General features: G+C 43.7%; 1 protein-coding gene across 1 annotated transcript in view; it reads right to left on the bottom strand.

The window, feature by feature from the left end:
• The window catches only part of LOC145337646 (NACHT, LRR and PYD domains-containing protein 3-like), a 29,862-nt gene extending 6,425 nt beyond the window's left edge, over positions 1-23,437 (bottom strand). Inside the window, exons 1-6 of the mRNA XM_080182464.1 lie at positions 23,230-23,437; positions 21,776-21,859; positions 18,457-18,540; positions 10,839-11,014; positions 9,236-9,407; positions 9,086-9,151 (exon numbers count right to left, since the gene is read on the bottom strand). Coding sequence (XP_080038590.1) covers positions 9,086-9,151; positions 9,236-9,407; positions 10,839-11,014; positions 18,457-18,540; positions 21,776-21,859; positions 23,230-23,437 — 790 coding nt within the window. The remainder of the gene's footprint in view (positions 1-9,085; positions 9,152-9,235; positions 9,408-10,838; positions 11,015-18,456; positions 18,541-21,775; positions 21,860-23,229) is intronic.
• Between the last annotated feature and the right edge of the window lie 496 nt (positions 23,438-23,933).

The following is a 23,933-nucleotide window of genomic DNA, read 5'->3' as shown; positions in this document are numbered from 1 at the left end:
TGCTGCAGAAATGGTAAATGGGATATTGGATATGAATGGGAGATGGAGAGATTGTAATTATTCAGAAGTCTCACTGTGACTGTATCCCACCTTCAACAGATCCCCTTTCATACTGCGTGAGCACTGGAATACCAACAGTTTTGAACATGGAAAGTTCTCCTATTCTATCAGATGGTTACCTGGTCACCCATGTTACTGGGGAGCCGGTTGGCTCAGTTAGTCAGATTGTGGGCCATATTGTGTCAGCAGCATGGGGTTCGAACCCGGTTTTATCTGAGCAAGTTCGGGACCTCACTCCTTGCCTTATTAGTGCCGGAGATTATTCAGCCATGGTTCAAACCTGCCTGCAGACAGAGAACTCAAAGAATACCCGTCTCTTTGTTGTAGTGTATCCCAGTAATCATTAACTATGTGTCAGGAGCTGTACAGAAAGATTCATTAACTGTGCTTTGATAACCATTCTGTCGAATGGCAACAAGAAACAGAACAAGGAGCTACTTTACTAAGTGTAATATGAAACCAGTTCATTTGAACTGTTTTACAATAATTATAATGTGTGGTTAATTATGTTTCTTGTTTCCTGTAACCTAGTTTTGGGAAATAGAAAATATATTTATGTTTTTGTTTTGCGTGGGTTTTAAAGGAACCCCCTGAATTAAGGTATAATTATTTCAGCAGAATAATGTGCTCTCATTAATTACCATTAGGAAACTAACCAGTAATTTTGCGTAAGATGAAATATTCCCTTTTCCTCAGAGAAAGTCTTCAGATTAATATTCAATTGTGTGAACACCTGGAGATATTCTCATTTCCTGACCTCTCAATCTGGTCTGTGGTGTGGTAATAATTATTGGGCGCGATTCTCCCATCCCAACGCTCTAATTTTTTGGTGTGGGTGGCAGCGGGGGGGAAACGGGAGAATCACTTGTGGGCCGATTTGTGGGATTCAGTCATACATCCCGATGCAAACGCATCTCCAAGTGCTGGACATCCGGCAAGGTGGGGACCACGCTGGAAACCTGCGGGAACAGCAGGTATGAGATTTTAATCTATTGATAACCCTAATTTAATATTATTAGTGGGCCCAGGACTGAAGTCTCTGGACCCGCTAGCATCTCCCGCTCCCGTCAGTGCAATTTCACTCCGGTGGTGTTCAGACTAGCTCCCCAGTTTCGGGGAACTAACAGGAGACCCTGCTGGCATGAAGGGAGAGATGCAATTGGGCCCCCCTCAGGGTGTTGGGCAGCTTGGGGTTGATATCCCCTGGCTATAACCGCTATGGGAGGGTCAGCCTGTGTTCCCGGCACTAATGGCAAAGTGCCCATGCCCAGAGGGGCACCTTGGCACTAAGCACTGGACATGGGGCAGTGTCATCGGAGCAGGGTCTATTTTACCTCCATGGATGGTATGTCTGCCTCCTGTAAGGTGTGGGGGGATCTGGAGAAGATTGAGGTGCTCAGGGATCAGGGCTGTCCTGGGAATCGGCAAAGGGGCAGCACTGCGAGGGTCCTGTAGCTGGCAAACGATCGAGCTGGCCAGCAAACTGCAGGTTGACAGTTTGGGGCACTGCACGTGCGCAAAGGTCAGGAACTGTCAGCCTCTGGTGTGAATAGGCCCCACCACACCGCCCACCCCCGCCCCCCCCCCCGAACTTTTAATTCACAACTGTGTTCTCAGCAGTGCACACAGTGTGGGAGATTCAAGTGTGAACTCCCACCTGAAAAAACAATCGTGATTTACACTGGTTTCCCTGCCAATTTAGAACAGAGAAACTTTTTGGGAGAATCACCCCCAGTGTTACTCATTTCTTCACCATTTTCCCGACAGTTTAAAATGGAACAAATTGGGAAGTACAGGCCTTTCAACCTGACCACTGTCATTGGAAAGATACCGGAAGTCAAAATAAGAGCTGTTCTTTATGATTACTAGAAAAAGGGGAAAACATGAGAAATGTACAATAAATTTCCACAATTATCCCTGAGCGTTTCGCCATAACGTGGGGCAAATCAGAGCTAGGGAAGTGCAAGCCAGCCAGACATTTGTTACCAAGTGGACATTGCAAGGGATAATATAAAATTTTCCTTATGATCACTGGGAAAGGGAAGGGACCATTAGAAATTCACAGAAGAACTGAAAAAGTCCAACTTGCTGGAGTTTGATGAAATGAGTACAATCATAAATGATGGAAATAGGTGGATATTATCAGTCTGGACTTTTAGAAAGCTGTTGATAGGTTTCCTCACCAAGGAATGTTGTTATATCAGTGGAAATGTGAAATTCTGCTTCAGGAATCATCTTCAATATTGCAGCTAAAACTCAGTGGACTAGATGTAGTTTGGTTTGAAGACATGTCACAAATGAGCTGAACAGAAAATATTGGATAAGATCAGCATCCATGGAGACAGTAATTATCATTTTGATTCCATGTGGCAAAATCTCAGAACTCAGTCCACATTGGACTCAAAAATGTTAACTCTTGTTCTTTCTCCAGGTACTGCCAAAACTAAGTCTATCTCACTTTTATTTTGTTTTGTTTTAACAGATTTCCACATCCATAGGCTTTATTCAAAATATTAGCCTGGGACTCACCAGTCCTCACAGTCTGATATCAAGAGCTGTACAAGATCTAAGATATGAACTAGGAACATGCAGCATTAACATGTTAGCTGTACAGTAAGTTTGCAGATGCCAACATTACATATACAATGGTTAACATGGTAGAAGGCAGTGAGATTAAAAAAAAAGTTTAGACTGCGATAGCAGTGGGCACACATTGTTCATAAGTTAATAAGATATAGGAGCAAATATTGGCCATTTGGCCCATTTAGTCTGCTCCACCATTTGATCATTCTCTCAATTTTCCAGCCTTCTCCCCATTAACAATTAAAACTATGCCTAAGTCCTCCTTAAATTTATTCACTGCCCCAGCACTTCAGTGTTGCAAATTCCACAGATTCGCAAAACAACGTATTAAGATAGATGTATGTCATAGATAGTGGTTGAGCTAATATTGAACAAAGGGATTCTTTGTGCTAAAGGTATCGAGACACTGAGAGACAGAAAAAAGATCTCAGTGCTAGCATACAGATATCACTGGAGGTCTGTGATCAATGTTGAGAATCTGCAGCTAAAGGTAACACGATATTGGGTTACATTAATAGTTACAATCAATATTAGATAAAGAAACAGTACCTAGAGGAGAGTGAGAGCAGAGGGCACCGGGGCAGACATTCAATAGCCCTTTGGGGAGAGAGTATGAGAAGAGAACACTGGGATACTGAGACAGACAACAAAATATAGTGGAGAGCATTAGAGGACGACATTGAAACAGACATTCAATAGCACCTGGAGGAGAGTGAGTGCGGGGAAGACTGGAATACTGGGACAGTCAGCAGCATCTGGAGGAGAATGAGAGAGGGCGACATTGGGACACCAGCATAGACAGTCAGCAGCACCTAGAGGAGAGTGTGACAGGAAGACACTGGGTCACAGGGACAGACAGCACCATCAAGAGAAGTTTGAGTATAGAGCAAAGATTGCAATGGGAAATTTGAACACTAGCTTGGAGTTTGGAGATGCTGTGTTGAAATCAGGATTCAAAAATGGTACAGGGCCACAGGAAGCAGCAGATTGGGTAAGTATGATCGGGTAAGCTTTTTTATTGGTTTTATTGCTTATGGGTTGCAAAGTCTTTACTTTGTGGTTTCTCGTTTGTCCGTACCATTATGCAGGAACAAGGAACCGGGAAAAAAGCGGTGTAGAGTAATTGATATTATTTAATTTTAGATATCTTTCAAAAGGTAAAGGGCTAGGTCATGACAGGAGATCTCAAAGCTGTGGTGCACTCCTCGTGTTCAGTGTAGGAAGCCCATATGTGCAGAAAGTGTCTCCAGCTGCAGCTGCTGGAAGCCCATGTAGTAGAGCTGGAGGTCGACAGGGACACTTTGGAGCATCCACAAGTATTGAGGATTGCACTTATGGACAGGTGGTGACACCGCAAGGTAAATCTCAACAGGCAGGAAGGGAATGGGTGACGACCAGGCAGATCAGGAGGACTAGGCAGGCAGTGCAGGAATCTCCTGTAACCACTCCCCTTCAAATTAGGTGTACCACTTTGGAAATGACCTCTCAGGGGAACAGACAAATCCGTTGCACCAGCGTTGGCAGTGCTGCATACAGAAGGAGAAAAAAAGTGTGGGAATGAAATTGTTAAAGGGGTTTAATTGTATGAGAAATAAACAGGCCCTTCTGTGGCCACAGACTAAATTCCTGGATGATATGTTGCCCCCCCACGTTCTGGAGTCAAACATTGTTCATGGACAAGGGGAATAAGAAAAGTGATAGGCAGATAAATCAAGGGCCAAAATCAAACAGTGCCATAATGAACACACAGTGGGAACAGGACAATTGAGAAATTGACAAAAAGACTTTGTGCTTTAATGCACAGAAAGTTTGAAATAAAATGGATGAATTAATCATGAAAATAGATGCAAACAGGCGTGATGTCGTCAGGAATGACTGCAGGGTAACAAGCGATGGGACATCCAGTGGTGCTCACTATCTAGGAAGGACAGACAAAAAAAGAAAAGATGATAGAGTTATTTTGCTGGTTAAAGAGGAAATTAGCTCAATAATGAGGTAGGATATTAGCTCTGATGGTGTATAATCCGCATGGGTAGTGTGAAAAGGCTCAGAGGTTACAAAAGTTAACTTGGATAAGTGTGAGAGCGTGCATTTTGGTTACAGAAATAGGAAGGCGACTTATTATGTAAATGGCGAGACACTTCGGGTGCTCTGGTGCAGGGGGATCTGAGTCCCAGAAAACTAGATAAAACAAAAACAAATGAAATAGGATATAAAGGTAAGGGAGCAATTGCAATTATAGAAGGCATTAGTGAGGCTGCACCTGGAGTATTGTGCATAGTTTTGAGGAAGGATATCGTGATATTGAGGCAGTTCAGAGGAGGTTCACGAGATTGATTCCAGAGATGAGGGGTCTGTTGTATGAAGAGAGATTCAAAATAAATTGACCTATACTCTCTGGAATTTTTAACAATGAGGGGAGATCAAATTAAGGAATTCAAGATGATAAAAGGTATTAATAAAGCAGACATGGAGTGGATGCTTCCACTGGTGCGGCATTGTAGGATGAGAAGTCATAGTCTGAGTATAAGGGGTTAAAATTTAAAACCAAGTTGAGTAGAAAATACTTCTCCCAAAGAGTTGTGAATCTGTGGAATTCACTACCTTAAAGTGTGGTGGATGCTGGGACAGTGAGTACATTTAAGGAGTTAGAAAGATTTTTTAATTGGTAGGGGATTGAAGGATTATGGGAAGGTGGCAGGAAAATTGGGGTAAGGAGCATTTCAGCCATGATCAAACAGAAGAGCTTACTGGATGCCAGAAAGGCCTAACTCTGCTCCTATATCTTATGAACTGATGGAAACTTTAATGGGGGTTGCAGATGGACCCACAAACTCTATTGGTGAGGCTGGGGATGGCATTAAAAAGGAAATTAGTGACGCTGTGATAAAAGAACATCAGTAATTGTGGGCGATTTTAATCTGCATATAGACTGGCCAAGTGAAATCAGACACAATAACGTTGATTAGGAATTCCTGGACTGTATACGGAATGGTTTTCTGAAACATTCTGTTGGTAGTGGGGAACGTGCTATAGTTCATTAATAACACTTGAAAACAGTGGCAGGATTGGACAGTCAGATGGACATATGAAATGGATGTCTTGCTCGACAAATCTACTTGAATTTTTCCAGGAAGCAACTATCAGAGCTAACAAAGGTGAGCAAATGGTTGTGATTTATTTGGACTTTCAGAAAGCCTTTTTGAAATGGTTCCAGGTAAGAGATGAGCATGTAAAATTCAATACACTAATTTGGGAGCAGTGTATTAAGATGGACAGAAAATAAGCTGGCCGGCAGGAAACAGAGTAGCAATAACTGGGTCTTTTTTTTCCCAAATAGCAGACTGCGACTAGTGGGATACCGCATGGGTCAGTGCTGGGACAACACTGAAAGGGTTAATATCACACAGGCTGCTATGAAAAAAAAGTTCTTCTAAAAGTTTTCAAAGATAAGCACCAAGACCAGTAGCTTAAGGGGACTGTGATTATTTTTAATATCTGAATGATGTGAGTTTAATCAATAACTGAGTGGATTGAGGTAACTCCTAAAATGTGATTGGCATTTGCTAATTACCTGTAATTGAATTTGAGGTTGTGGAGCCATAGAAGATTACAGCTCAGAAACAGGCCTTTTGGCTCTTCTCGTCTGTGCCAAACCATTTTTTGCCTCGTCCCACTGACCTGCACTTGAACCATATCTCTCCACACCCCTCTCATCCATCCCTTCCAAGTTTTTCTTAAATGTTAAACGTGACCCCTCATTTACCACTTTAGTAATAATTACTTGTGTATTTAGGAATTTTATATTCTGGCTTGTTACAGACTGTGACCTATGACTTTCCTGTGTCTTCACTACGTAGATGATTAAAACAGCTATTTAAGAGAACTCCGTGACTTGGTCCAGTTACTTGAAAGATAAAGCTGTGATCAATTAAAAGGCTGATACCATTTACTACAATATTATTTATTCATGATAAATATTAATGATTTAGACAAGGGAACTAAATCTAATATTTCCAAATGTGTAGACTACACAAAACTGGGCAGGTGGGTGAGCTGTGTGGAGGATGCAGAGATGCTTCCACATAATATGGACAAGCTGATTAAGTGGGCAAATGCATGGTAGATGCTGTATCACGTGGACAAATGTGAACTTAGCCACTTTGGTAACAAAAGTTGTAAGGCAGATTAATATCTGTATTACTATCTGTCATTGCACACCAGTCACTGAAGATAAACATGCTGGTGCAGAAGGCAGTAAGAAAGGCAAGTGGTGTGTTGGGCTTCAAAGCAAGAGGATTCGAGTACAGGGGCAGTGATGTCTTATTGCAACTACAGGGACTTGGTGAGATTACACCTGGTTATTACATGACGTTTTGGACTCCTTATCTGAGGAAACTTGTTCTTGCTATAAAGGGGATGTAGAGAAGGTATACCAGGCAGATTCCTGGAAGTACCCCACCCCCACTGACCCATCCGCGCGCCCCACTAATCTGATGCCAACCTGGCACCACTCACACCAGGGTACAGAGAAGGTATACCAGGCAGGACTGACTGACATATGAGGAGAAATTGAGTCAGTTAGGATTATATTCACTGGAGTTCAGAAGAATAAGGGGGGGCGGGGGGGGGGGGGTGGTGGCGGGATGAGTGGGATTGCATAGCAATCTAAATTCTAACAGGAAAAGACAGGATAGATGTAGCTAATAGGTACACGATGGTGGGAAAATCTTGAACTATGGATCATGGCCTGAGGTTACATGGTAGAAAATGACAGACTGAAATGCAGCAAAATGCAAAGAATCATGACCCTATGAAATTGGCTACTACAAAAAAACAGTTGAAGCTAAAACATTGTATGTTGTCAAGAAGGACTTAGCTATAACCCCAGGAGCTAAAGCGATCAAACAATTTGGATGGAAGGTGGGATCAGGCTAATGATTTGGATGTTCATCCATGATCATAATGAGCGGTAAAACAGGTTCGAAGGGCCGAATGGTCTACTCCTGCTCTGACTTTCTATGTTTCTACGACATGATTTTGCCTGCACACTTTCCTGCTCACATCACACCTGGATAGTATGCACAGCTGTGGTTATTCCCCCAACATAGCATGAAAAAAGTCACAGAAACAAGCTACAAAAATGATTAACAGCTTTGAGAAGATCAGCTACATGGAAAACCTCAAGGACTATGGTTAACTTACTTTAAGAAGTACAGCTACAAACTCTCATTGAAAGGGGCCTAATCAATATCTGAATGAGTGTAGAATCCCTATTGATAGATGGTTCCAGTCATCAAATTGTGTGGGATTAGATAACACATGTTTAAATTATGTAATACAAGAATAGAGTGAATGTTTTGTTATCTCCAGGGAACTATGAGCCTCTGTAAGGTGTTCCGAGTAGCTGTGGTGACTCTAAAGAGGGAGCCAGAGGAATCCTGTCTGGCACACAGACTGCATGATGTGGACAATAATTGCATCTGAGGAACAATGGGACAATGTGATCTACATGATTGAATACATTCAGCTGAGTGATTAGAGAAGCATATTAAACACAACATTTTTCCATATCAACTCTGGGCGATTCTATTTTTGCTGCTACAAGAATATTGCATGGTCATTGTTAGTGGCAGAATTTGGACTGGGAGGCATGATGCTTGAACCCTTGATATCTTTGTTTGATGGACTTTCTGGGATTTTTCTGCTCAGCGTATTGGTTTGTGCTTATTTAGAATGGTTTCCATGGTACAATAGAATTCCGTCAGTGCAGACGGAGCCCATTCAGCCTATGAAATCTGCACCAACTCTCCAATACCAAGGAAATACCAATACTCTCTCTTATCAAGGCCTATATATCCCTCCCTCCCTATCCCCATAATGCGAAACATTTACTATGGCCAATCCAACTAACCTGCGCATCTTTGAACTGAGAGAGAAACCTGAGCACCCAGAGGTATTCCACACAGACACAGGGAGAACGTGTAAAGTCCACGCAGTCACCCGAGGTCAACATTGAACCCAGGACCCTGGCGCTCTGAGGCAATCGTGCTAACCACTTTGACACCCCAGTGTAGATAAACCTTAACTCCTGGCTCAAGGCTCTACTCTTTACTGCCATCTAGATCATCCACACACACACATAAGGTTTGTATAAGATTCCTGGTGCAGCAGGATTCTGTGAAGTGTATCAGACATCAGAAATACTAGAAATCAGCAGCTGATTGTGTGAAAAAATGCAATGGCAACACATCCTTTGAATTGTAATTTGAATCTCTGCATAGTTAAGGATCAATGACAAACCCCAATCATGTTCAACCCTGTTACCCCAGCCTTTATCTTTCTGATTCTCAGATTTCCACAACCTCTTAAACAAACGTTGTAATTAATCGTTCTGTTTCTCAGGAGTGAAATGGTTTATAATCTCCATTTTCTCTCTTACCTTTCAGGTGACTGGGCAATTCAGATACACATTGTGCCCTGATCATATCATCGAATGCATCAGAACCTGTTTAAATAAATTCATGAAATCAAATCAGTGATATCGACAGTGTTTAAATGTGAAATTGAATTCACTGTGATTTTACCGTACCAAGCTCCTGTATTTCTTTCAGTATTTTATTCAGCTTTGGGACTCCGTGACGCATTCTCACAAAGGATTCCCACATCACCATTCGAGCCTGAGATCCTTTTCCCATCACCAGATTGAGGAGAAGTTTGGAACTGTCCGCCCGGTTTCCCTTATCCACGAGCTCAGTGACTTTCTATGAAGAATAATAATGAAGAATAATGAGACACAGAGTGAAATATAAACACTGAGAATGAGAAGGAAAGGATCTGCTCAGTAATGGGATTTCCCAGTTGTTTTCAGCTCAGAAATCAGTCATTGGGCCAAGTCCTGATCCATAATAAACACAGACTGAAAATTCTCTTCGCATCTCATTCCAGTCATTAACTATTAAGAAATGAGAATCAACTAAACTAGAATAAAATATATATCCAGGAGAGTGAGGAATCACTGAGAATCTGCAGTATTTATTGTAATTAGTTGTCTGTCCTTTAGAGTCCCACATGACGTCTGGTTGGTTACTGATTGACAATATGATACATGTTTTTCTCATTTCCTGCTTCATCACTTTGTGATTTATTCTGAAATCCTGAGGCGATGAGGTAGTTTGTTTCTCTGAGGAGGTCATAAGTCTTTGTAACTCTCTTTCTGAAAATTCCATGGACTAATTCTAAGTCGGAAGTAGATGGACTCTTGGGAAGCAACGGGGTGATAGTTTATAAGGGATTGACAAGATGCAGATTTGTGTTCACTATCAAATTAGCCACAATGTTGTTAAACAGAGGAGTGGAACTAACCACAAACGCACCGAGGCCCTACCCCCATATTCCTACATATTTACCTGTTAACCCCTCTAACCTACGCATCTCAGTACACTAAGGGGCAATTTTTGCATGGCCAATTAGCCTAACATGCACATTTTTGGACTATGGGAAGAAACGGGAGCACACGGAGGAAACCCCCATGGACACGAGGAGAATGTACAAACTCCACACAGTGACCCAAGCCAGGAATTGAACCCAGATCCCTGGAGCTGTGAAGCAGCAGTGCTAACCACTGTGCTACCGTGCCACCTGAAATGCTGCATACAGTTCTGATCACCACACTACCAGAAGGATGTGAATGTTTTGGAGAGGGTAGGGAAGAGGTTTACCAGGATGTTGCCTAATCTGGAGGGTATTAGCTATGAACTCGGTTTGCTCTCATTGGAATGACAGAGGTTGAGGAGCGACCTGACTGAAGTTTACAAGATTATGGGTGACGTGGACAGTGTGCATAGTCAGATGTTCTTCCCTCGAATGGAAAAGTCAAATACTTGGGACATAGGTTTAAGGTGTATACGAAAATATTCAGAGGAAATGTGCGAGGGAAGTTTTTTTTAAACGCAGAGAGTGGGGAATGTCTGGAACGTGCTGCCCGGGGCGATGGTTGGAGCTGGTATGATAGCGGCATTTAAAGGGCATCTGGATGAATACATGAATAGGATGGGAATGGAAGGATACGGACTCTGTAAGTGCATGGGATTTTAGTTTAGTCAGACATCATGATTGGCACAGACTTGGAGGGCCGAAGGGCCTATTCCTACACTGTTCTGTTCTTTGTTCTATCCTGGGTCCCTTCCTCTTACCCGATGTTCTTGTCCAGTGAAAATCCTCTCGTATGTTAACGATAAGCTGACCCCATCCACTCCTCCCTCCATCGCCTGCTCTAGTCTGTCCCAGTAGAATTTTGTCAGCTGGAACAGTTTGTAATCATCACAGTTTATCAGGAACTCAGGGATTGTGGTGCTTGGATCTGTGAACACTAATGGAGAAAAATAAACACATTTCTATCAATGAATTCCTATTCATGTTGTTACACTTCCCTTTACAGAGAACAACTAAAGCCCCCTCTGAGCCATGTTATCAAACACCTTCTGGGAACACAGAAACATTCAATGAAAGCACATATGACCTGACGATAATCACCTTTGCTCTAAATCCAGTATCACCCTTGGTTAACAGGAGTCCATCAATTTCAAATATAAAATCAGCATTTTTTTTAAAGTGGTCACTGGGTGTGAGGGTTCCAGGTAAGGCCGGAATTTGTTGTGTATCCTTAATTGTTATTGGAAAGCTGGTGAGACAATGTCTTGAACTGATGCAATTTACATAGTGCATGTACCCAAGACTTCTGTACAGGAAAAGTGAAGCAGCAGCAATATTGTTCCAAGTAAGAACAGTGTGTGGTTAAAGGTCAACTTACAGATGATGGTATTCCCATGTATCTGCTGCCCTTGTCCTTCTGAAGTGACAGAGGTCTTGGGTTTGGCAAGTGTTGTTGAAGGAGCCTTGGTGAGTACTGTGTGCATTTTTGGGCGCCGCACCTGCGAAAAGATATTTTGGCCTTGGAGGGAGTGCAGAGGAGGTTTACTAGGCTGATACCGGAGTTGAAGGGGTTGAGTTATGAGGAGAGGCTGAATAAACTGGGCTTGTACTCGTTAGAGTTTAGAAGAATGAGAGGAGATCTCATTGAGACGTATAAGATGATGAATGGGATGGATAGGATAGAGGTGGAGAGACTCTTCCCGCTCAAAAAAGACAGTAGGACTAGGGGGCACAGCCTCAAGATAAAGGGGAGGCGGTTTAGAACGGAGTTGAGGAGGAACTTCTTCACTCAAAGGGTGGTGAATCTCTGGAATTCTCTGCCCGTTGAAGTGGTGGAGGCTGCCTCGCTAAATATTTTTAAGACGCGGGTTGATGGGTTTTTGATAGGAGAGGGGATTAAGGGTTATGGGGAGAGGGCGGGAAAGTGGAACTGAGCAGCGACAGATCAGCCATGATCTTATTGAATGGCGGGGCAGGCTCGAAGGGCTGGATGGCCTACTCCTGCTCCTATTGCTTATGTTCTTATGTTCTTATGTTCTTGGTGAGGTGCTGAAAGGCATCCTGTAAATGATGCATATTACTATCACCTGCATCAGTGGCAAAGAGAATGAGGTTGGATGGGTGGCATCAATGAATTGAGCTACTTTGTCCTGGGTGATGTAGAGCTTTGAGTGTTCATGGAGCAACAGCAGACAAATTGCAAATTATCCACTTGTGCCTTGTACATTGTAGAATTTGGAGAGACGGGAGAGGACTAACTCTCCAAAGAATGCTTCACATCTGACCTGCTACAGTACTTATATGGCTAATCCAGTTCAGTTTCAGGTCAAAGTCACTAAGGTAAGGAAATACCTCTGAATTTGGAATGGGCAGGGGAGCAGCTACCAAACCTGTAATTGCTGGGGCAGGGGAGTTTGCAGGGGGTTGCTTCTTGATGGGTCACAACCAGAAAGGCTGTGCCAGTGCAAATACACACAGCACATGGCAGAATTTGAGCTACAAAATTATAGGACAACAAGCATCCTGGTTACGTAACAATTCGGTTACGTTTACCTTAGTGATGGAAAGGGATAGGTATATACCGAAGAGCAGAAGTTATAGCTGGGGGAGAGGTAATTTTGAGGCTATTAGGCAAGATTTAGGATACATAGGTTGCAGGGGCTGGGAACATCTGAAATGTGAAACTTATTCAAGGAGCAGCTACTGCGAGTCCTTGATAAATATGCACCTGTCAGGCAGGGAGGAAGTGGTCGAGCGAGGGAACCATGGTGTACTAAGGAAGTTGAATCTCTGGTGAAGAGGAAGAAGGAGGCTTATGTAAAGATGAGACGTGAAGACTCAGTTAGGGCACTGGAGAGTTATAAATTAGCCAGGAAGGAGCTAAAGAGAGAGTTAAGAAGAGCTAGAAGAGGATATGAGAAGACTTTGGCGGGTAGGATTAAGGAGAACCCTAAAGCTTTCTAAAGGTATGTCAAGAATAAAAGAATGGTTAGGGCCAGTCAGAGACAGCAGTGGGAAGTTGTGTGTGGAGCCTGAAGAGATCGGAGAGGCACTAAATGAATATTTTTCGTCAGTATTCATGCAGGAAAAAGTCAACGTAGTCGAGGAGAATACTGAGATACAGGCTTTTAGACTAGACGAGATTGAGGTACATAAGGAGGAGGTGTTAGCAATTATTGAGAGTATGAAAATAGATAAGTCCCCTGGGCCAGATGGGATTTTTCCCAGGATTCTCTGGGAGGCTAGGGAGGAGATTGCAGAGACTTTGGCTTTGATCTTCATGTCGTCATTGGCTTCAGGTATAGTGCCGGAAGACTGGAGGATAGCAAATGTTGTCCCCTTGTTCAAGAAGGGGAGCAGAGACCATCCTGGGAATTTTAGACCAGAGAGCCTTACTTCTGTTGTGGGCAAAGTTTTGGAAAGAATTATAAGAGATATGATTTATAATCATCTAGAGAGAAATAAATTGATTAGGGATAGTCAACGCTGTTTGTGAAGGGTAGGTCGTGCCTCACAAACCTTATCGAGTTCTTTGAGAAGGTGACCAAAGAGGTGGATAAGGGTAAAGCAGTTGACGTGGTGTATATGGATTTTAGCAAAGTGTTTGATAAGGTTCCCCATGGTAGGCTATTGCAGAAAATGCAGATGCATGGGATTGAGGGTGATTTAGCAGTTTGGATCAGGAATTGGCTAGCTGATAGAAGACAGAGAGTGGTGGTTGATGGGAAATATTCAACCTGGAGTTCAGTTACTAGTGGTGTACCTCAAGGATCTGTTTTGGGGCCACTGCTGTTTGTCATTTTTATAAATGACCTAGATGAGGGTGTAGAAGGATGGGTTAATAAATTTGCTGATGACACCAAAGTCGGAGGAGTTGTAGACAGTGAGGATGGATGTTACAGTTTGCAAAGGGACTTAGATAAGCTGTAGAGCTGGGCTGAGAAGTGGCAAATGGAGTTTAATGTGGAAAAGTGTGAGGTGATTCACTTTGGAAAGAGTAACACGAGTACAGAATATAGGGCTAATGGACGGACTCTTGGTAGTGTGCATAGATCCCTGAAAGTTGGCACCCAGGTTGATAAGGTTGTTAAGAAGGCGTACGGTGTGTTAGCTTTTATTGGTAGAGGGAGCCGTGATATCATGTTGCAACTTTCGGAAAATAGATAAGTCCCCTGGGCCGGATGGGATTTATCCCAGGATTCTCTGGGAGGCTAGGGTGGAGATTGCAGAGCCTTTGGCTTTGATCTTCATGTCGTCATTGGCTTCAGGTATAGTGCCGGAAGACTGGAGGATAGCAAATGTGGTCCCCTTGTTCAAGAAGGGGAGTAGAGAGCCGTGAGATCATGTTGCAACTGTACAAAACTCCGGTGCGGCCGTACTTGGAGTATTGCGTACAGTTCTGGTCGCTGCATTATAAGAAACATGTGGAAACACTGGAAAGGGTGCAGAAGAGGTTTACCAGGATGTTGCCTGGTATGGTGGGAAGGTCTTATGAAGAAAGGCTGAGGGACTTGAGGTTGTTTTCGTTAGAGAGAAGATGGTTAAGAGGTGACCTAATTGAGGCATACAAGATGATCAGAGGGTTAGATAGGGTTGACAGTGACAGCCTTTTTCCTCAGATGGTGATGGCTAACACGAGGGGACATAGCTTTAAATTAAGGAGTGGCAATTATAGGACAGATGTCAGAGGTAGGTTCTTTACTCAGAGGGTAGTAAAGACAAAATTGTATCTGCATCTACTACTACTTCTGGCAGCTTGTTCCAGACACTCACCACCCTCTGCGTGAGGACATTGCCCCTCTGGTCCCTTTTATATTTCTCTCCTCTCACCTTAAACCTACGTCCTCTAGTTTTAGGCTTCCCTACCTTTGGGAAATGATATTGACTATCTAGCTGATCTATGCCCTTCTTTAGAACATAGAACATAGAACAGTACAGTATTGAGGCCCTTCGGCCCTCAATATTGCGCTGAGCTATGTCCAAACCCAAGATCAAACTATCTCACTCCCTATCATTCTGGTGTGCTCCAGGTGCCTATCCAATAACCACTTGAAAGTTCCTAAAGTGTCCGACTCCACTATCACAGCAGGCAGTCCATCCCACACCCCAACCACTCTCTGAGTGAAGAATCTATCTCAGACATTCCTCCTATATCTCCCACCATTAACCTTACAGTTATGCCCCCTAGTAACAGCTACATCCACCCAAGGAAATAGTCTCTGTGTGTCCACTCTATCTATCCCCTCATCAAGTTATAGACTTCTATTAAGTTGAACTTATTACTATTAACTATTTTATAGACCTCTAGAAGATCATCCCTCAGCCTTCTACGCTCCAGAGAAAAAAATGTTCCAGCCTATCAAGCCTCTCCCAATAACTCAAACATCAGATCCACGTAACATTCTAGTAATTCTTTTTCTGCACTCTTTCTATTTAATAATACACTTTCTACAGTAAGGTGACCAGATCTGTACACAGTATTCCAAGTGTGGACTTACCATTGCGTTGTACAACTTCAACAAGACGTCCCAACTCCTGTATTCAATGTTCTGACGATGAAACCAAGCATGTCGAATGCCTTCTTCACCCTTCTGTCCACCTGTCACTCCACTTTCAAGGAGCTATGAACTTGTACCCCAAGATATCTTTGTTCTGTAACTCTCCCCAACGGCCTACCATTAAACTGAGTAAGTCATGCCCTGGTTCGATTTGCCAAAGTGCATCAATCACCGCGCAACTCCACAGGCCCAATTGATCAAGATCCCCTTGCAACCCTAGACAGCCTTCTTCCTTGTTCACTATGCCACCAATCTTGGTGTCATTTGCAAACTTATCTAATCATGCCTACTAAATTCTCATCCAAATCTTTAATATAAATCACGAATAACAGTGGGCCCAGCACCGATCCCTGAGGAACACCACTGGTCACAGGCCTCTACACCCACCCTCTATCTTCTGTCATCAAGCCAATTTTGTATCCATTTAGCTACCTCACCCTGGATGCCGTGAGATTTAACCTCATGCACAAACTTACCATGTGGTTTATTTTCAAAGGCCTTGCTAAAGTCCATGTAGACAACATCAACTGCACTGCCCTCATCTACCCACTTGCTTACCCCTTCAAAAAACTCAATCAAATTTGTGATACATAAATATCCACTCTCAAAATAATGCTGACTGTCCCTAATCAGTTCTTGCGTCTCTGAATGCCTGTCTATCCTGTCTCTTAAAATACCTTTTAACAACTTACCCGCTACAGATGTGAGGCTCACTGGCCTGTAGTTCCCAAGCTTTTCCCTGCAGCTCTTCTTAAACAAGGGCATAACATTTGCCATGCTCCAATATTCAGGCCCCTTACATGTGACTATCGATGATTCAAATATCTCTGCTAGGGGATCCACAATATCCTCTCTAGCCGCCCACAGTTTCCTGGGATATACTTCATCAGGTCCCGGTGGTTTATCTACTTTGATGCTCTTTAAGACTTCTAGTACCTCCTTCTCTGTAATATGTACAATCCTCAATACATCACTATTTATTTCTCCAAGTTCCCTAACATTCTTGTTTTTTTTCTCAACAGTAAATACTGATGAGAAATATTCATTTAGTTTCTCATGATCTACTTTCTGTTGGGGACCTCAATGTCATTGAAGTCGAAGAGTGACTCGGTGACACATGTGACCTTGCTTTTCAGGTTTTAAGGGCATAGTTTTAAGCTGGGAATGCAGCTGGTGACAAGATCATCAACAAGAGGGAAATGCTACTTCAAAACTTTCTCACCAATCTACCAGTTTCTGACAGATCTGTTGATGATAGTATCTGCAGGAGTGACCAGCAATCAGTCCTTGTGGAAATCAGGGCTCAACTACAAGTCTACAACAGCCAATATCATCATTTGTGGATCTAACAGCATACGAACTGTGATATGTTTTGAACAGATCAATAGACTCAGGATTGGACATCAATGAAATGTTGTCCATAATCAACGACAGAATTGTGTCAACCAACGAATTGTAACATCAAAGCCCTTCACGGCCTGATTCTGATATTACCACTGAGCCAGGAAACCAATGCTGGAATAACGCAGTGTTCGGGAGGGTATGGGAGGAGTACCAAAATGTCTCTGCCAAAGTGAGGTGTCAACCTCACTCACAAGGTGCTGAGTCACATGATGCAAAGCTATAGCGGCATCACCCTGAGGTTTCCCATGTCACAGAAACCAGTCTTCAGGAAACATAATTATCTTCATGTCAACAGTTTTTTTTAAGTGGCTAAACATACAGGATAACCCAAAAGATATGTGCTCTAACAACAACCCAGCATTACGTTTGATATTATAGTCAACAGCTTCCCTGGAATAGTTGGGAGGTTGATCTTTGTGTTTCAGCATTGGTGGAGATCAGTTTGCAATTCCCTGGGGGGGGTCTATTGGAGGATCAGATAATAATGGGGACAGTGGCAGCAGTTAGTGAGGGCCTGGTAGTCAGGTGCTAAGCCAAGAGGTAGTCCCTCCCTACCCATCCACCCGCTTCTCCCAACCCTCCACCCTCACCCCCCCCTCCTCACTCATGACGCTCCTCACCCCCTCTCTCCTCGCCCCCTCTCCCCCTGCCGCCTCCCGTCTTTCCCTCTCCACCCCTACCCCCAAATCCACCCTCCCCTCCTCCCCAACATCCACCCTCCCCCTCCCCACTCTCCCTCTCATCCTTTCCCCCCAAACCTCCACCATCCGCCCTCCCCCCTCCTCATCCTCCCCCTCATCCCCTCCCCCCACCCCAACCCTAACCTCCCCTTCCTCCCCCCTCCCCATCCACCTCCTCACCTTCCCCTACCCCACCCTCCTCCCCACCCTCTTTCCCCCTCTTCCCCACCTCCCACTCTCTCCCCACCCTCCCCCTTCCCCCTCACATTCTTTTCCCTCACACCCTCCTCCCACCCTGCCCCATTCTCTGTCCCTCTTTCCCTCCTCCTTCCCCTCCCCTCCCCTTCCCTTACCCCCCATCCCCCCTCCCCTCTCCCCTTCCCTCTCATGGCTACGTGCCACAGGGTGTCTGTGACAAGTGAAGCTTGAATCTACGTAGTGATCCAGGACAGAGGAATACGAATAAAGAGAGGCTGAAATCCTGGCTGTGTATCCTTGGTGAAGATATTCAATAGAAGATTCAATAGCGTTTTCTTCATCAGCAAAGATTGGAATCACTCATATAGAACTCATGAGCTCCCTCTATCTGTGACTAGGATGAGCCAATAGATGGTCACTCAATTCCTCTTCCTGCTCAGCCCCTGTTCTCCTTTTGACTTCCCATTTGAGCTGTAGATTCTTCTCAAAGGAACTCTGTCCTGTGAGAAATTACTATTTGAATTATTTTCTGAACCTACCCCCATCCACTTTCACTCTTGGTGAAGATGTTGGATCTGATCCTTCAGCCATGGTGGTGTTAGACGTTTCCAAATTCTGATTCTCTGTAATAAACACAATTTTCCACGTAAAATTACACTGAGAAACTCCTAACAGCCATACATTTCACATGTGATATTGCAGGGAGCTTATTTGCGATGCAGGGTCTCTGCTAATTCTGTTCAATTCTCAAAATAAAAAGAGAAGCTGTAGGAAAACCCCAGCAGGTCTGGCAGCATCTGAGGGGGAAAACAGAGTAAACATGTTGAGTCCAAGATGACTCTTGGTTTGAACCTTAATGTTATCTCTGTTTCTCTCTCCATGATGCTGCCAAAGCTACTGAGTTATTCCAACATTTTCTATTTTTTTTCCAGATCCTAGTACCCGGTGTGTTTCATTTTTACTCGAACTGTGTATCCTGATTTGAAATGTGTCCAGACAAGCCCAGTGAGCGGACGGTCTAGTGGTATTATCACTAGACTATTAATCCAGAAGCTCACTTGATGTTCTGGGAACCCGGGTTTAAATCCTGCCGAAAGGCAGATGGTGGAATTTCAATTAAAAAATCTGGGATTAACACTCTGCAGATGACCATGAAACCATTGCTGACTGTCAAAAAAAAAATCTGGTTCACTAATGTCCTTTTTGGAAGGAAGTCTGTTGTTCTCACGTGGTCTGCCCTACCTGTGACTCCAGAGCCACATCAATGTGGTTGACACTCAATTGTCCTCTGAATTCTCATAGTAACTCACTCAGTAAGGGTAACTAGGGATGGAGAATAAATACTGGCCACCTATGGCCTCAAATGAATTTTTAAAAATTGGCTCAGTGTGAGAAGCATTGAGAATGAATGATTGATAAAAGAAAATACACAGAGGTTGCTTGGGAGGCATCTGCGACTTGGCTACAGAGTGTGGTGTACGTGCCCACAGTTTGCCTAATGATTTACATGTACTGTTTACTTATCAAGAACATTAAAACATCAAATGGATTTTATGACATGTTACCTTTAAGCCCCGAGAAAGGTATGGTTGAAATGCAGCACTTTAATAAAATGTTTATTAAACAATGAAAGATAAACTATAATAAAGTGCTGCACTCCAACTATACCTTTCCAGGGGCTTAAAGATATATAAGGTAACATGTCATAAAATCCATTTGATGTTTTAATGTTCTTGATAAGTAAACAGTACATGTAAATCATTAGGCAAACTGTGGGCACGTACAAAACACTCTAGCCAAGTCGCAGATGCCTCCCAAGCAACCTCTGTGTATTTTCTTTTACAATCCTTCATTCTCAATGCTTCTCACACTGAGCAAATTTTTAAAACAAATTAATAAAATGTTTATTAAACAATGAAAGATAAACTATAATAATTTGTTGGAAGTTCACCAGTGAGGTCAGACAGTGTGTAACCCTGGGAGGATGGAGTCAGTGAGATCAGACAGTGTGTAACCCGGGGAGGATGGAGTCAGTGAGATCAGACAGTGTGCAACCCAGGGAGGATGGAGTCAGTGAGATCAGACAGTGTGTAACCCGGGGAGGATGGAGTCAGTGAGATCAGACAGAGTGTAACCCGGGGAGGATGGAGTCAGCGAGATCAGACAGTGTGTAACCCAGGGAGGATGGAGTCAGTGAGATCAGACAGTGTGTAACCCAGGGAGGATGGAGTCAGTGAGATCAGACAGTGTGTAACCCGGGGAGGATGGAGTCAGTGAGATCAGACAGTGTGTAACCCGGGGAGGATGGAGTCAGTGAGATCAGACAGTGTGTAACCCGGGGAGGATGGAGTCAGTGAGATCAGACAGTGTGTAACCCGGGGAGGATGGAGTCAGTGAGATCAGACAGTGTGTAACCCAGGGAGGATGGAGTCAGTGAGATCAGACAGTGTGTAACCCGAGGAGGATGGAGTCAGTGAGATCAGACAGTGTGTAACCCGGGGAGGATGGAGTCAGTGAGATCAGACAGTGTGTAACCCGGGGAGGATGGAGTCAGTGAGATCAGACAGAGTGTAACCCGGGGAGGATGGAGTCAGTGAGATCAGACAGTGTGTAACCCAGGGAGGATGGAAGTTCACCAGTGAGGTCAGACAGTGTGTAACCCAGGGAGGATGGAGTCAGTGAGATCAGACAGTGTGTAACCCGGGGAGGATGGACTCAGTGAGATCAGACAGTGTGTAACCCGGGGAGGATGGAGTCAGTGAGATCAGACAGTGTGTAACCCGGGGAGGATGGAGTCAGTGAGATCAGACAGAGTGTAACCCGGGGAGGATGGAGTCAGTGAGATCAGACAGTGTGTAACCCAGGGAGGATGGAGTCAGTGAGATCAGACAGTGTGTAACCCAGGGAGGATGGAGTCAGTGAGATCAGACAGTGTGTAACCCGGGGAGGATGGAGTCAGCGAGATCAGACAGTGTGTAACCCGGGGAGGATGGAGTCAGCGAGATCAGACAGTGTGTAACCCGGGGAGGATGGAGTCAGCGAGATCAGACAGTGTGTAACCCGGGGAGGATGGAGTCAGCGAGATCAGACAGTGTGTATCCCGGGGAGGATGGAGTCAGCGAGATCAGACAGTGTGTAACCCGAGGAGGATGGAGTCAGTGAGATCAGACAGTGTGTAACCCAGGGAGGATGGAGCCAGTGAGATCAGACAGTGTGTAACCCGGGGAGGATGGAGTCAGTGAGATCAGACAGTGTGTAACCCGGGGAGGATGGAGTCAGTGAGATCAGACAGTGTGTAACCCGGGGAGGATGGAGTCAGTGAGATCAGACAGTGTGTAACCCTTGGAGGATGGAGTCAGTGGCTCTGTTCAGTATTTCCATCCAAAGTAAACAACCGAATACTACATCAACAATAAAAGTTCAGACCAATTAAGCCAGGTTCGATCCTGGGATTTGACTTGTTGAGTAACAACATCAGCTGGCATATTAACTCACTGTTGTTCAAAGCCTGCTGCAATTTGTTGGGATGAATTTAATCATCCCGCATGGCAGGGGAATCAGAGCGGATGAGGGGCAGACCATGAAAAGGTCCACTGAATTTGAGTGGTAATATTTCCATTTTGGCACTGTCTAGATTCTACTTACAGTCTCCGATGCCAGCTATCTATTGGACAGTACCAGAACTCATGAGCACCCTCCGTTTGTAACTCCGTTTGAACTGATAGATGGTCACTCAATTCCCCTTCCTACTCAACCCCTGGTCTCCTTTTGACTTCCCATTTGAGCTCTAGATTCTCGCTACAAATCTGGAACTCTGTCCTGTGAGAAATTACTATTTGAATTATTTTCTGAACCTACCCACATCCATTTTCACTCTTGGCGAAGATGTTGGATCTGATCCTTCAGCCACGGTGGTGTTAGACGATTCCAAATTCTGATTCTCTGTAATAAATGCAATTTTCCATGTAAAATTACACTGAGAAACTCCTCATAACAGCCATACATTTCACATGTGATATTGCAGGCAGTTTATTTGCGATGCAGGGTCACTGCTAATTCTGTTCAATTCTCAAAATAAAAAGGGAAGCTGTAGGAAAACCCCAGCAGGTCTGGCAGCATCTGAGGATAAGAAAACAGAGTAAACATGTTGAGTCCAAGATGACGCTTGGTTCGAACCCCAATGTTATCTCTGTTTTTCTCTCCATGATGTTGCCACAAATACTGAGTTATTCCAACATGTTCTGTTTTTTTCCCAGATCCCAGTACCCAGTGTGTTTCATTTTTACTCAGCCTGTGTCTCCTGATTTGAAACACACCCAGACAAGCCCAGGCAATCTGCAAATGTTCTTTCTCCTTCATGCTTGACTTCCTTTCAGCAGAATCACAGATAGAGACCGCTGACATTCCCTGTCAGTCCTCAATAACCAGTTATTAATAATTATAATTTAAATTATGCTTTGTTCCAGACAAGATGCTGAGTTGTTTCAGCTCAATCTAGGCAGTTCCCAATACCAGCTATCTCTCGGACAATTCCAGTACTCAGGAGCTCCCTCACCTGTGACACTGATGTCCCTCCAGATGGTCACTCACTTCCCTCTTTCTACCCAGCCGCTAGAAATATTTACCTCACAAAATGTAGCATCTTTCCTGGAAACAAGCATATTTTTATTTCCAGTTATTAATAACAGGTTTCAGTTTCCTAAGGACCTCTTTGTCTGGTAAACGAACTAAATTTTCCAGGTTCAATTCCCTCTCTATGAAATCTATCCATTGTGTTATCTGGAGAAGAGCTGGGTGATTATTACAGACACTGCACGCCTCCAGGTGTAAACACCTCTTTGTGTTGGATTGATTCTAATTCTCAGATTAGCAAAATGTTCTGTTGCACAATTATCTATTTCATGTTCCACACCCTACATTCACACCCTCCAATCGAGGACACTTGATCTTTAGTTGACGCAGGGATTGATTCTGACCTTTAATCTCGCCAGGCTGGAGATCACAATGGAAATAAGAGCTGTCTTGTCACTGCTACACTGAATGATGTAACTCATCACAGGTCCATTTCACTGCAGCATCAAACCAGATTCATGAGCATGGCTCGTGACAGATGCAAAAATGCAATTGAACTCCTTGATAACAGTCTGCTCTGTGACACAGCTGAGAACTGATACTAACTTATTAACTGGATCATAATCCCTCCTCCCTTTGTCATGCGCAGTCCGATTTCACTGACTCTATCCTCCCCAGGATACATATAGTCACAGCACACAGGCTCCATCCTCCCCAGGTTACACACAGCCTGATCTCACTGACTCCATCCTCCTGTAGGTTTATACCCTCAAACCAAAGTTTTCCATTCACTTTCACCTTGAAATAAACCACCGTAGTGTTTTGCACAATCGTGCCCAAGCAAAGCTGACTTATTCCTGTCACATTCAATGATCGATATGCATGTGCATACATTCCCCAGTTCCTGTCCTCAATCAGAATCATATGCTTTATTTCTTGTCTCTCCATTTTTCCCCTATCTATGTTGCTAACGTCCATTTCATTCCATGAAAGACAACCTTTCTCACACGTCCTCTGCATTTATATATAATGCCTTCTTAATGTATACATCAAAGGCATTATCCTGGTTGAAACTTTGTTTGTTTCCTCCCAAAAAAAGACTCGAGAAACTTTTAACTCTAGAAGCTTTATAAATCCATGCTGGCTTTGTCTTTCCCACCTCCATTTGTCCAAGTGACTACTAATTCTGTCCTAAATAGTTATTTCTGAAAGTGTGCCCCAGATGGTGACATCCCAGTATGGCGATTTCTTACGAGCCGTCCTCAGCATACCCTCTCATTCTATATTTTGCTCTCATCCTATGCTTTAAAAGCTCTTTAATATTACATTCTGCACCCTCTCCTTTCCTTCTCCCCTCCATGTCCCATCTTAACGGTATGTTTTGTTTGTATAGAGCTCAAGAAACAATACATTTCACGACATCCCAATTCATGCGTAAATAATA

The sequence above is a fragment of the Carcharhinus amblyrhynchos genome, unplaced genomic scaffold, assembly GCF_965287045.1.
Source record: "Carcharhinus amblyrhynchos unplaced genomic scaffold, sCarAmb.v2.hapA scaffold_55, whole genome shotgun sequence".
Taxonomy (NCBI): domain Eukaryota; kingdom Metazoa; phylum Chordata; class Chondrichthyes; order Carcharhiniformes; family Carcharhinidae; genus Carcharhinus; species Carcharhinus amblyrhynchos.
This window is presented reverse-complemented; position numbering and strand designations above follow the sequence as displayed.